Source organism: Ahaetulla prasina, chromosome 10, assembly GCF_028640845.1.
Source record: "Ahaetulla prasina isolate Xishuangbanna chromosome 10, ASM2864084v1, whole genome shotgun sequence".
In the NCBI taxonomy this organism is placed as follows: domain Eukaryota; kingdom Metazoa; phylum Chordata; class Lepidosauria; order Squamata; family Colubridae; genus Ahaetulla; species Ahaetulla prasina.
The window spans coordinates 29,930,763-29,945,640 of record NC_080548.1 but is presented as its reverse complement, the minus strand read 5'-3'; the positions used below and the strand labels follow the sequence as shown (position 1 = coordinate 29,945,640).

Sequence of the window (14,878 nt, the reverse complement as noted above, 5' to 3'; positions counted from 1 at the left end):
AAAAAAAAACCTTTGATAATCGTGGGGGTCAGCTGGGATCGTCAGAGGCTTTTAAAAGCATTTTTTTCTACAACCTCTTCGGCCGACTTTACCCTGATTTTCAGGACTTTACCCTAATTGCAGCAGAAGGCAACATTTTAGCAATCCCTATGAATCGCAGAGAAATTAAGCAAAGCAGACTACCTAAAAAGTGGAAAAGACTATCTCAGAAAACATCGACAAACCACTTGCATATTGTTGCCATTCAGGGCATCTCCAAAAGTCAAGCACAATGCACCTAAAATATTGTGTTTGTTGGTGGGATGTTGGATCACATTATCACTGTGGCTATTTTTGCTTTTTTTGACTTTTCTGCAAACAGCCCTTTTAGCACAAAGAAGGTGGGGTGGAAAACCCAAATTCCACCATTGAAGTGCAGCCAATATTTGCCACGGAATAGATATCACAGCACGATCTTGGGCAGGTCTGGACAACTGTGGCCCCTTTGTGATTTATGGATTTCCGGCTCAGGAATTCTGGGAGTTGAAGTCCACAGGTCATAAATGGGCCAGGAATTCTGGGAGTTGAAGTCCATATGTCGTCAAGGGGCTGTGAATTCTGGGAGTTGAAGTCCACAGGTCATAAATGGGCCAGGAATTCTGGGAGTTGAAGTCCATATGTTGTCAAGGGGCTGTGAATTCTGGGAGTTGAAGTCCACAGGTCATAAATGGGCCAGGAATTCTGGGAATTGAAGTCCATAGTTGTAAAGGGGCTGTGAATTCTGGGAGTTGAAGTCCACAGGTCATAAATGGGCCAGGAATTCTGGGAGTTGAAGTTCACAGGTTGTAAATGGGCCAGGAATTCTGGGAATTGAAGTTCACAGGTTGTAAATGGGCCAGGAATTCTGGGAGTTGAAGTTCACAGGTTGTAAATGGGCCAGGAATTCTGGGAGTTGAAGTCCATATGTCGTCAAGGGGCTGTGAATTCTGGGAGTTGAAGTCCACAGGTCATAAATGGGCCAGGAATTCTGGGAGTTGAAGTCCATATGTTGTAAAGAGGCAGGAATTCTGGGAGTTGAAGTTCACAGGTTGTAAAGAGGCAGGAATTCTGGGAGTTGAAGTCCATAGTTGTAAAGGGGCTGTGAATTCTGGGAGTTGAAGTCCACAGGTCATAAAGGGGCCAGGAATTCTGGGAGTTGAAGTCCATATGTCGTCAAGGGGCTGTGAATTCTGGGAGTTGAAGTCCACAGGTCATAAATGGGCCAGGAATTCTGGGAGTTGAAGTTCACAGGTGGCAAAGGGGCCATAGTTGCCCACCCCTCATCTTGGGGAACATTGAGAATTTCAGAAATGGGTTTTGGGGGCCACAATTCGCCAACTGCTCCTTTGACTAAAGCGGCCGAGAAGAAAACAAGCAGTCCCTCTTTCGTAACTTCCTCATCAGGAAACCTTTCGTAAGGTGAGGGTTTCCTTTCCCCCAGCAGAAGATCTGGCGACTTCTTCCCCACATTCTGGAGTCCACCCTGAGGAACAGCAATAAAGAAGGATAATCAAGGATAACATTTGGCCGCAACAATGGAATTAAATCAAACCACCAGTTACGAGGATGAGGAATACTATGAGGTAGGTCACTTCTCTGGCTGCCTCTGGTCCAGTGTTTCTCAACCTTGCTTGGTCACTTTAAACTGTGTGGACTTCAACTCCCAGAATTCCCCAGCTAGCCTAGCCGTTGAGTAGCCAATGGATTAGCTGAGCCTGTCCTTCAACTTTTGAAAAGTAGACTTGCAAGATCAACCCATCTGGGATTGGCCCGTTGGACACTGGGCGTGGGAGGTTTGCAGAGCTGTGGAGGAGGGTTGGTTGCATGACCCATCATTCATGTCCACAGGTTCTCCTGCCCTCTTGAACCAACTAGGTTGCTTCATGTGCAAGACAGGAGTAACCCAACCTGCCAGAACAAGAGTGCTGTGTGTAGAATGCAGCGAGAGGGAGCCGTCTTATCGATGGCTTTGGTCAGCAAAATACCTTGGGCCAATCCTGTCCGTGTGGGCAAATGACCTCCCTGGTTTTTTTTTAATTTGCATTTATATCCTGCCCTTCTCCGAAGACTCAGGGCGGCTTACACTATGTCAAGCAATAGTCTTCATCCATTTGTATATTTATATACAAAGTCAACTTATTGCCCCCAACAATCTGGGTCCTCATTTTACCTACCTTATAAAGGATGGAAGGCTGAGTCAACCTTGGGCCTGGTGGGACTTGAACCTGCAGTAATTGCAAGCAGCTGCTGTTAATAACAGACTGTCTTAGCAGTCTGAGCCACCAGAGGCCCAGTTTGAATGCACAAGAAATGCTCACCCACCTACCCACCCCCTTCCCTTGCTACCCGCAGATAACAAGCAGGACCCCTAATCCTTAAAGTGTGTGTGTGTGTGTTTGTGTGTGTGTGTGTGTGTGTTTGTGTGTGTGCATGCTTTGGATTCTCTGGGGCTTTCACAGTACATTGCTTCAAACAGAGGGCTCAGAGAGGTTGCAGTACCAGGAGGAGGAGGAGGAGGGGGAGTAGAGGAGGAAAGGAAGGAAGAAGGCAAGGAAGATAGAAAGAAAGAGAAAGAAAGAGAAAAAGAAAGAAAGAAAGAAAAAGGAAGGGAGGGAGGGAAGGAAGAAGGCAAGGAAGATGAAAAGAAAAAAGAAAGAGAAAGAAAGAAAGAAAAAGGAAGGGAGGGAGGGAAGGAAGAAGGCAAGGAAGATGAAAAGAAAAAAGAAAGAGAAAGAAAGAGAAAAGAAAGAAAGAAAGAAAGAGGAAGGAGGAGGAGGAAGGAAGGATGAAAGCAAGGAAGATGAAAAGAAAGAAAGAAAGGAAGAAAGAAAGGAAGAAAGAAAGGAAGGAAGAAGAAAGAGAAAAGAAGAAGAAAGAAAGAGGAAAAGAAAGACAGAAAGAAAAAGAAAGACAGAAGGAAAAGGAAGGAGGAAGGAAGGAGATGGAGAGGAGGAGGAAGGAGGTGGGAGAAAAGAAGGATGGAAGGCAAGGAAGATGAAAAGAAAAAAAAGAAAGAGAAAAAAAAGAAAAAAGAAAGAAAGAAAGAAAGAAAGAGGAAGGGAGGGAGGGAGGAAAGGAAGGATGAAGGCAAGGAAGATGAAAAGAAAAAGAGAAAGGAAGAAAGAAAGGAAGGAAGAAAGAGAGAGAGAAATAGAAAAGAAAGAAAGAAGAAAGAGAAAGAAAGAGGAAAAGAAAGACAGAAAGAGAAAAAGAAAGACAGAAAGAAAAAGGGAAGGAGGGAAAAAAAGGAAATGGAGAGGGAGGGAGGGAAGGAGGGTGGGAGAAAAGAAGGATGGAAGGAATAGAGAGAGAGAGAAAGAAAATGAACAAAAGAAAGAAAAACAAAAGTCCAGCCAGCAGAAAAAACAGCAGCAGCAGCAACGACACAGAATTCCTAAGGAGTCACGGGTGGGTGTAATGTTGTAAATAATAATAATAATAATAATAATAATAATAATAATAATAACAACAACAACAACAACAACAACAACAACAACAACAACAACAGAGTTGGAAGGGACCTTGGAGGCCTTCTAGTCCAACCCCCTGCCCAGGCAGGAAACCCTTTCACCATTTCAGACAAATGGCTATCCAACATTTTCTTAAAAATTTCCAGTGTTGGAGCATTCACAACTTCTGCAGGCAAGCTGTATATATACCTGGGATGTTCTGATAATGTCTCCCAACCAACCCATTCCTCTTTTCTCCTTCCCTCCCTCCCAGGTTGGCACAGTGCCCATGCTCAACCCCAACGCAGAGCCCTGCCTGCCCATCGAAGCGAGAACCTTCGCTCGCTATTTCGGCCCCGTGCTTTTCTCCCTGGTGTTTGTGGCGGGTCTGGTGGGCAACAGCTCCGTGCTGACTATCTTGGGCGGACGTCACCGGTCCTGGCGCTTTGCCGACCACTACCTCTTCCAGTTGGCTGTGGCCGATCTTCTCCTGGTCTTAACCATCCCTTTCCAAGCTGCCCAGTTCGTCCACGGTTGGACCTTCGGAGAATTCCTCTGCAAGCTGACCGAAGGTCTCTCCACCATGAATGTCTACACCAGCATCCTTCTCCTGACCTACCTCAGCATCGAGCGCTACTTCGTGGTGGTCAGAGGTGGACCGCCAGCCTTCTTCTTGAAGCTTTCTCACATCTACCTAACTTCGGCCTTTTTCTGGAGCATCGGCATTGCCTTCTCCATAGTGGATTTCCGTTTCCAGAAGGTCACCTACGCCTCGGAAACCATGACTCTCGTCTGCCAGCTGGACTTGGAGGTCCAAGATGCCGACTCTTGGAAACTGGGGCTTCAAGTCTTCTTCTTCCTCCTGGGTTTTTGGTGGCCTATCCTAGCAATGTTCTCCTGCTACATTTGGATTTGCACCAAGTTGCGTCAGGCCGGATTTCTGTGTAAGCATCTGCCGCTAAGGCTCCTGTTGATGATTTGGATCACCTTCATCGCCTGTTGGGCCCCTTTCCATTCCTTGATGCTGGTGGACCTCTTTCAACGTCAGGGTCATTTGAAGAGGCACTGTGGCTGGGAGAAGGTCTTGGATTTTGGGCTGGTGATCTCCAAGTGCTTAGCCCTGACTCACTGCTGCCTCAATCCCTTGGTCTACGCTTTGGGAGGGGTGAAGTTCGAAAGGGAATTTTCTAGAATCTTCTGTAGGAGAGGCCAAACCGGGCGCTGTTTGGGCAACGAGGAATTTACCCAAGGGACTGACTTCAGCTCCGTTCACGGCATGGATTATTCCGTCATGATGTGAGATGCGCATGGTCCACCCCGCTACACGTAACCGGGAAAGATCCATGAAGGCTTCTCCTTACCGTTGTCCAACACGTATAGGTAGTCCTCGACTTACGGCAGTTCACTTAGCGACCGTTCTAAGTTACGACCGTTTTTCACAGTTACGACCATTGCAGAATCCCCGTGATCAAAATTTAAACCTTTGGCAACGGACTCGCATTTATGACAGTGTCCTGGGGTCACGTGATTATCTTTAGCGACCTTCCGAGAGGCGAAATCCATGGGAAAGTCAGATTCTCTGGACAACTCTATCACTAACTAACTTAACAAGCGCAATGATTCACTTCGCAAACGCAGCCAGAAAGGTCGTAAAACGGGGCAAAATTCACTGTGCAGCTGTCTCGCTTAGCAGCAGGAATTTGGGGCTCAGTTTGCGGTCGTAAATCAAGGACTTCCTGTATTGAAAAAAATTGGAATGTTAAACGGAGGACCTTTCCCCAGAGCGGAAGGATTCTTCTAGATGTGCAACAGCTTTGAAAATAATAATTACAAAACCTCGTTGCGTCTTGCTTCAGATTTACAAGAATTACATCTTGGTGTAGTTGCAGAGTTCTGTTGTTTTTTGGTTTTTTTTTGCCAAGGCTGGCCTTCATAGGCGAATTTTACATGTTTTTCTCCCTTTCGTCCTGCAACTCTCAGAAATGAATCAAATTAGCTAGTTTGGTTTAAAGAACGAGGCTAGAAAGCGGGAGTTATGAGTTCAAGTCCTGCCTTCAGTATGAAAACCAGGTGGGTGGCTTTGAGCCAATCACGAGCAGATGGTGAGTTCTAGTTCCGCCTTAAGCATGAAAGCCAGGTGGGTGACTTTGAGCCAATCACCAGGAGATAGTGAGTTCTAGTCCCACCTTAGGCATAAAAGTCAGGTGGGTGACTTTGAGCCAATCACCAGGAGATGGTGAGTTCTAGTCCTGCCTTAGGCATGAAAGCCAGTTGGGTGACTTGAGCCAGTCCCTCTCTCTTACCCCAACCCACCTCACAGGTTTGTTGTGGGAAAAATACGAAGAGGAAAGTACGTTGGGTATGTTCACTGCCTTGAGTCATTTGAAAAAATAAAAAATGAAGACAGGATATAAATAAACGAATAAATAAACTCTGAAGTGAAATCTTGCCAGTCATTTTATCGCCAGGCGGTTGCTGATATTAAGCTGAGTTTAATATCAGTATGAAATGAATTCAGTAGCTGGGGATTTGCTTAGGGAAAAAAACCAATAAAAGTTTATTCAAACCTAATTCTTTACGGATCTGGAAAAAGATCATGGGTGATATTCTAATACGGAAAAATGTAAGTCTTCCTTGACTAGAAGAATAGAATAGAATAGAATAGAATGGAATGGAATGGAATGGAATGGAATGGAATAGGGTAGAGTAGAGTAGAGTAGAGTAGAATATGAAGAATAGAACAGAACAGAACAGAACAGAACAGAGAAGAGAAGAGAAGAGAAGAGAAGAGAAGAGAAGAGAAGAGAAGAGAAGAGAAGAGAAGAGAAGAGAAGAGAAGAGAAGAGTAGAACAGAACAGAGTAGAGTAGAGTAGAGTAGAGTAGAGTAGAGTAGAGTAGAGTAGAGCAGAGCAGAGCAGAACAGAACAGAACAGAACAGAATAGAATAACAGTCGGAAGGAACCTTAGAGGTCTTCTAGTCTAACCCTCTGCTTAGGCAGGAAACCTAAACCACTTCAGACAAATGGTTGTCCAATCTCTTCTTAAAAACTTCCAGTGTTGGAGCATTCACAACTTCTGGAGGCAAGTTGTTCCACTGGTTAATTGTTTTAACTGTCAGGAAATTTCTCCTTAGTTCTAATTTGCTTCTTTCCTTGATTAGAGACAAGAACCCATTGCTTCTTGTCTCAAGGGTTAATTGATTCTAAAAGATGTTACCGTAGTAAGGCTTGAAGAAAAGGCATTGTATAAAATCCCTTCAGAAGACGAAGTAATTAAGAAAATATTAGATTGTGCAGAAATGAATAGACTGACTTTGGTAATTAAAGAAAGAGAGGATTCGGGATATTACAAGGTCTGGAGACAATTTTACAACTGGTGAGAGAAGAGATATAGATAAATGCATTAATAGTAAACAAGAAAATGTTATAATAAAAAAATGGGAAAAATAAAAAAACGGAGGAATAAGAAGAAGATGAAAACACAATAGAAACATCGAGATGATACACTGAGTGATTGATTATGTATGGTATGTTTGTTTGTTTATAAAATAAAAAAACGATATAAAAAAAACAAAAGAAAAGGTATTGAATGAGTAGCACAACTTCATTTGATCAAACAAAACGGAGTTTCTTCACCTCAGTAATTTTAAGATGAGTGGACTTCAATTCCCAGAATTCTGGGAGTTGAAGTCCACTCATCTTAAAGTCGTCGAGGTTGGAAAAAAACTGCCCTAACCACTTTAATTTGCCTTCCTTCCACATCCCACCGAGAAAAGAAAAAAATCAAAATAAATCCTGATGCTCTTTCCGCAAAATGAGAAGGATCTGACGTGTAACAAGCACAGAAGGTGGTTTCAAAACATGGCCCCTTGCTTCACGCTGAGGGGAATTACTTCACCTGGCATTTCCAGCGTTGGCCAGAAGGACTTTTTTACTTCTTCTTCTCTTTGGTTTCAACCTGAGGACTTTTAGAAGGGTATCAGAGTGCGAGGTTCAGCTGGCTATTGAATGGACTTCTTTTCCGAGCTTCCAAAATAGGGAAACTCGGAGCTCGCTAAGGAAGTCAGGCCTTCTGTCATTTCATAAAAAAGGGTTATAAGAAGCCAGAATGACAGAGATGGAAGGGACCTTGGAGGTCTTCTAGTCCGACCCCCCTTCTCAAGCAGGAAACCCTATGTCATTCCAGACAAACCCAATCTCTTCTTAAATGCTTCCAGCGTTGGGAGTACCCACAACTTCTGGAGGCAAGTCGTTCCACTGGTTAATTGTTCTCACAGTCAGTAAATTGCTCTTTAATTCAGGTTGGATCGCTCTCTGACCAGAATTACAGAAATAACAGCGCTAGAAGGGACCTTGGAGGACTTCTAGTCCAACCCCTCTTCTCAAGCAGGAGACCCTATATCATTGAAGACAAATGGTTGCCCAATCTCTTCTTAAAATCCTCCAGTGATGGAGCACCCATAACTTCCGGTGGCGAGCTGTTCCACTGGTTAATTGTAGTCATTGTCAGGAAATTTCTCTGTAGTTTTAGGTTGGTTCTCTCCTTGATTCGTTTCCATCCATTGCTTCTTGTCCTGCCTTCTGTTGCTCTGGAGAATAGCTTGACTTCTTCTTTGTGGTATCTCCTTAATTATTGGAAGACCGCTATCATGTCATTCCTAGTCCTTCCTTTCATTAAACTAGACATACTAAATGTTGTGTGTGTGTGTGTGTGTGTGTGTGTGTGTGTGTGTGTGTGTGTGTGTGTGTGTATGTGAGAGAGAGAGAGAGAGTGCAGAAAAGGGCAACCAAGATGATTAGGGGACTGGAGGCTAATGCGTATAAAGGCCAGTTGCTGAAATTGGATATATCTATATAGATAAAAATGGCTGTGTGTGTCTATGTGTATTTGTTCCAGCATAACTCTGGACCGCATCGAGCAATTTCAACCAAACTTGGTACACAGATGACTTATTCTCTGGAAAGAAATACTGTGGGGGTAAAACACCCCTTACACCCCGTGTGTGTGTGTGTGTGTGTGTGTGTGTATGGTGGGTTTCAAAATTTTTTACTACCGGTTCTGTGGACGTGGCTTGGTGGGCATGGCAGGGGCAGGATACTGTAAAATCTCCAGTCCCTCTCCAATCCAGGGGAAGGTTACTGCAAAATCCCCATTTCATCCCCATCAGCTGGGACTCAGGAGGCAGAGAATAGATGGGGGGGCGGGGCCAGTCAGAATTTTTACTCCCGGTTCTCCGAACTACTCAAAATTTTCGCTACCGGTTCTCCAGAACTGGTCAGAACCTGCTGAAACCCCACCTCTGATGTGTGTGTATGTTCTGTTCCAGCATAACTCTGGAACGCCTGGGCCGCTGAAATGAAAAGGAATTAATTATATCTATAGTGTCAAATCACAGTACTTTTGATAGTGATAGTGTGCATTTTGGATTCAAGTTCTATTAAGATACAGCCTGTTGTACCTTACAATGGCTTCTACTGCACAGTGGAGTTGCCATTGTAAATGGCTCCACGAGGGGGCTCCCCCTGAGGATTGGGATAATTAAATACCTGGGCAATCGCTGGGTTATCAGCTAGTATAAATATAAATAAATTATAGATCCCTTGCATTTCACAAACAAATCCATCCCCAAGCCTGAATCAGAGAGTTGTCTGGAGGCCTCAGTAGGAAACGAAATGTCAGGGTTCCAAGGAACACCCCCAACGAAATAAAGCTCTGAGGCTTGAGGTTCCTCAAAGTTCCAATTTATTAGAGATGTCATGCTGGCACAGTTGGGAAAACCCGAAACTGAAAGCTTCCAGGTTTTCCACACCCAGTTGACAGTTCACAGCCCTGCCCCCACACCCACAATCAACTCTTCACACTCAGTTGGATACAATCTTCAGGCAGTCTACATCAGACGTAGGATGTCCTTGAATACGGAATGTTGTTATGACTAACTTTCTACTGCTCCAACAACAACCCCCTCCCAATTTCCCTAGCTAAAATATTTGCCAGTTAAAAAAAAAAAAGGAAATTGCCTTCCAAAACTGACACAAACTTTATTCACATGCTAAGCAGAAGGGCATCAGACAATCTATCACGAAAAATACGGAAAGCCAGACCGCGAATTGCTGGGAACATTCTCTCTCTCACACACACAAAGTTTTGGGGACATGGCGCAGGGAGGGCTGCGTGGCAAGTTCCTTAGTCGTGCCAGAAGTAGACCACTTGATCGGTGAGGATATTTTTATAGGTGTCCACGGTTGACACGAAGCTGTTATAGCTGTTCCTGGGAAGAAAAGAAGATAGGATATCTTTCAAATCGTCAGCCCCTTTGCAAGGACAAATCTTTTTTTTCTCACGGCAGGTAACCCTCGACTTACACGACCAAAATTGGAACCCCAACATTTCTGTCACTGCGGCTAAGCAAGACAGCAGTTGAGTTGAGTTGTTTTGCCCCCTTTTGGGCCAGGCTTGTTAAGCGAATCACATAGTTGTTAAGGAAATAGTTTCCCCCGCTCAGGGGTGAAATGCTCCCGGTTTGGACCGGATCGCCCGATCCTGTAGCGATGGCGGCGGGTGGTTCGGAGAACCGGTAGCAAAAATCCCTGCTCCCCCCCCATGCCCAGCTGAGCCACGTGATTATCAGAGGGTTGTTTTTTTTTAACTTTTAAAAGCATTTTTTTTTCGGCTGAAAAAGTGCTTTTAAAAGTAAAAAAAAAAGCCTCTGATGATCGCACGGCTCAGCTGGAATCGTCAGAGCCTTTTAAAAGCATTTTTTTCTACAACTTCTTTGGCCGAAAGCCAGCTGGGTGACTTTGAGCCAATCACCAGGAGACAGTGAGTTCTAGTCCCACTTTAGGCATGAAAGCTACTCTGGGCCAATCACCAGGAGAGAGTGAGTTCTAGTCCCACTTTAGTCACGAAAGCCAACTAGGTGACTTTGGGCCAATCACCAGGAGAGAGTGAGTTCTAGTCCCAGCTTGGGCATGAAAGCCGACTGGGTGGCTTTGGGCCAATCACCAGGCGATTGAGAGTTCTAGTCCCACCTTAGTCATGAAAGCTACTTTGGGCCAGTCACCAGGAGGTTGTGAATTCTAGTTCTGCCTTAGGCGTGAAAACTGGCTGGGTGACTTTGGTCCAGTCACTCCCTCTCAGCCCAACCTACCTCACAGGGATATTGTTGGGAAACTAGGAGGAGGAAAGAGTATTAGGTATGCTCGCCACCTCAAGTTACTTGTAATAAAGGAAGGCTATTAAAAATATCAAATAAACAATATAAATAATAAACCTGGCCTACCACTGATCAGAAAAGAATATTTTTTTGGGGGGGAACCCCATTCCCTGTCACCCCCGTCATTTCCTTACCAAATTCGCTGGCTGATGTCCAAGGATTTGACTTTTTCTACCCAGGAATTAGTCACATCGGAAACGTAATCGATGTACCCCTGAGCTGCATCCTTAATTTGGATCAGCACGTTTTTGTCTTCAGCACCCCTCTTCTTCACGCTGTTGCTGAGAACCTCTGCGAAAAAAAAGCCAAAAAGATTTGAACGTGGGCGAAGATTGAATCGCTTTGAGTTTGGACGGCGAGACGTTGGCTTGGGTTTCTTCTACCCAACCGTTGGCTGCGGTTCCATAACTTTTGAGATCCAAATAAAATAATAAAATAAAATAATTAAAATGCAGGTAGTCCTCGACTTATGACCACAACTGAGCCCACAATTTAGGTTGTTAAGCCAATTTTGCCCCGTTTTACGACTCTTTTTTTTTTTTTTTTTAAATCACAGTTCTTAAGTGAATCACTGCAGATGATAAAATTAGTCACCCGGTTGTTAAGTAAATCCGACTTCCCCATTGACTTTGCTTGTCAGAAGGTCGCAAAAGGAGATCGCGTGACCCCAGCCGGGACACAGCAAGGGTCTCATAAATATGAACCCGTTGCCGAGCGTCTGGATCATGGGGCTGCTGCAAAGGTCGTAACTGTGAAAAACGGTCCTAAGTCCTAAGTTTTTTCAGTGCTGTTGTAACTTTGAATGGTCACTAAGTGAACCGTCGTAAGCCGAGGACTACCTGCAAAGAAAAATCAAATCAAATCATAAAATAAATAATAAGAGGGGCCTTGCGATCCCGAAGCAACGGGAGCGGCCCTCGAACATCACCGGCGTTGACAAATTCCCTGTTTAGTCAATTGCAAAAGGTAGCTTGACTTGCAACGGCTTCCATCCTGCGACGAGATTTGTAACGCCATCAAACAACCATCTCTACCTATCGCAGGTCTTTAGGCGGGCAAAAAGGCCGAATCCAAGTCCGAACTTCTGGCTGACTGTGGGACAAACAAAAATAAAATGAAAATATGTAAGACGAAAGAAAAAGCAGTTGGATGAAAACTAACCCGAACAGAGGAGGAGCAGCAGAACTGACGTGACCAACAATTTCAGGCTCATTTCGGCAACCGCTTTTCCTAAAATTTGGACGAGAAAAAATGGGCCAAGGTAAACAAACGTTGGGAAAGCTCTGAGGTCAAACGCCTTCTTTGGCATCCCGGTTTGATGGGTAGTTTATTAATGACGCCTGTTAAAAAAAGCCACCGATTTCAGGGGGCACCAAACACTCATTTCCAGTCCACGAAATCCAGTGACTGAGATCCATCCACATACTTAAACTTTCAAGCAAGGCCCCCTGAAGTGGTTTGCAAAGACAGATGACGTTACCTAGTTTGGTTATGAAACATCTGCAAGAAAACCACCAAGGTCAAAGAGCACCGAAGACCCTACAATCCTCTTCCTCCTCCCTTTCTTCTTTCCCATCTCTCTTCTCATCCCTTTTCCTTCATCCCTCCTCCTCCTCTTCCTCCCTTTCTTCTTTCCCATCCTTCTCCTTTGCATCCCTTTTCCTTCATCCCTTCTTTCTCCTCCTCTTCCTCCTCCCTTTCTTCTTTCCCGTCCTTCTCATCCCTTTTTCTCCATCCGACCTCCTCCACCTCCTCTCCGCAAACCCCACTCCCTTCTAGCGCTGATGAAGTTACCTAGCTGGGTAATGAAACATCTGCAAGAAAACAAGGAAGCTCAGAGACCACCTCAGGTCACCGCCGAGCTGCAAATATTCTCCTTTCTTAGTTCCGTGGCAACAAAGATTGTAAAGTCGGACGAACTCAATTAGCAATCGCCTTGCTTAGCAACGGAACTTCTGGTCCTGATTGTGGTCGTAAGTGGAGGATTCCCTATACATACCTACTTTCCCATCTGAAAGGAGTCTCTCTATGGCAGGGGTCTCCAACCTTGGTCCCTTTAAGACTTGTGGACTTCAACTCCCAGAGTCCCTCAGCCAGCAAAGCTGGCTGAGGAACTCTGGGAGTTGTAGTCCACAAGTCTTAAAGGGACCAAGGTTGGAGACCCCTGCTCTATGGCATAGGTGTATGATCTGAAAAATTGAGACAGCTATTTTCTAGAAATGACATGGCCGTACCTTTTGGTATCAAATGTCCAGTTTCTTCTCTGTTTTCTGTAGACCTAAAATTGAAATATAGGAGACACTCTGGTAGACTGAAATCCAATGAGTTAAAGCAGGGGTCTCCAGCCTTGGTCCCTTTAAGACTTGTGGACTTCAACTCCCAGAGTCCCTCAGCCAGCAAAGCTGAGTTGAAGTCCACAAGTCTTAAAGGGACCAAGGTTGGAGACCCCTGAGTTAAAAGACGATTTACCTACATAATCTTTGGCTCTCCAAATGCTTTCGGCACCCGTGGCCCCAATCCTGACTGCTTGTAAGACGGGATGATTAAACAACCATGCTCAGCGAGCACCGTGGAGGACTCCACGGTTCAAATATTAAGCTGCAAATATTCTCTTCTATAGGATGATTAAAAGCTGGTTCTTTCACGTTGGTCATTGTAAATGCCTTTTCAGACATGCAGGAATTACCAAAAAAAAAAAAAAAAAAAACAACCACAACAAGGCAATAGCTTTCTGATCTTTGGGTGTAAATCCACCCAAGTTGGACTAGGTGACCTACAATGTCCCTTCCAACTCTGTAAATCTGTTAAAAGTGATAAGGTGGTTTGAGATGCGAGGCTTGTTCCTAACATCCAATGTTAATCCTAGCTTGTTGGCATAAAAAGGGGCCGGCTGAATCCTGGGGCTGAATCCTCTACCACACCTGCTTTGTCTCTTCCACCAAAATTACGAGACTTAAGACAAAGGATCCCCAGATCACATTCTTCTTCTTCTCCTTCTTTTTTTGCAGAAAAAATAATTTTTTGCAGAAAAAATAATGGCTACCAACCTGCCTTCCATTGAGGACCTGTATACTGCACGAATCAAGAAGAGGGCCGTGAAAATATTTGCAGACCCCTCGCATCCTGGACATAAACTGTTTCAACTCCTACCCTCAAAACGATGCTATAGAGCCCTGCACACCAGAACGACTAGACACAAGAACAGTTTTTTCCCGAAGGCCATCACTCTGCTAAACAAATAATTCCCTCAACACTGTCAGACTATTTACTGAATCTGCACTACTATTAATCGTTTCATAGCTCCCATCACCAATCTCTTTCCACTTATGACTGTATGACTATAACTTGTTGCTGGCAATCTTTATGATACACATCAATTGATACACCTCAATTGTGTTGTAAATGTTGTATCTTGATGAACGTATCTTTTCTTTTATGTACATTGAGAGCATATGCACCAAGACAAATTCCTTGTGTGTCCAATCACACTTGGCCAATAAAATTCAATTCAATTCAATTCAATTCAATTCAATTCAATTCTATTCTATTCTATTCTATTCTATTCTATTCTATTCTATTCTATTCTATTCTATTCTATTCTTTCCACACCCAGGTATTCCAGTTTGACTGGCTGTCTTGCACAGCCCGAGACTGTTCCATCACACTCACCTTCTCTTATCCAGCTACTGCGGGGCGATTCGGATCCAGCTGGTGCTTGTATGAAAAGCAGGTCATTTATACGTGGGCCAAAGTCTTGCTAACATTAAAAAAAAACCACAAAAAACCACAAGCAAAGTCCCACCCAAAATGATGGCCCACCTTCTTCCAAACTGCGCCCATCCCCCTTTCCTGTTCAAAGTCTAAGCAAACAGGAATCTGGATCCCATATTATGACACGGGAAAACCAAACTTAGCAATGATCTATGAAACATAATGGAGGAATCTGGAAGGATATCAATTCTAATTAAAGGCACCCTTTTTGGGGGAAACTGACCAAAAGAACAGCCACCAATCAGGAGTGGAACGGCCACTCTGATCGGTTGCCTGCCGTCAAGTGGTTGATCCTTAGAGACTACCTCGATATATCTTCTCTGGGTAGCTAGAACATAGAAAATAGAATAGCAGAGTTGGAAGGGACCTTGGAGGTCTTCTAGTCCAACCCCCTGCTTAGGCAGGAAACCCTACACCACTTCAGAC

At 44.4% G+C, this 14,878-nt stretch overlaps 1 protein-coding gene across 1 annotated transcript; it reads left to right on the top strand.

Moving 5' to 3' along the window:
* Positions 1 to 1,507: 1,507 nt before the first annotated feature.
* LOC131204424 (C-X-C chemokine receptor type 3-2-like) lies at positions 1,508 to 5,910 on the top strand. Its single transcript, XM_058195698.1, has 2 exons — positions 1,508 to 1,601; positions 3,742 to 5,910. Exons 1-2 carry the CDS (start codon positions 1,554 to 1,556, stop codon positions 4,765 to 4,767), a joined length of 1,074 nt encoding a protein of 357 aa, XP_058051681.1. The 5' UTR covers positions 1,508 to 1,553; the 3' UTR covers positions 4,768 to 5,910.
* Positions 5,911 to 14,878: the final 8,968 nt, after the last annotated feature.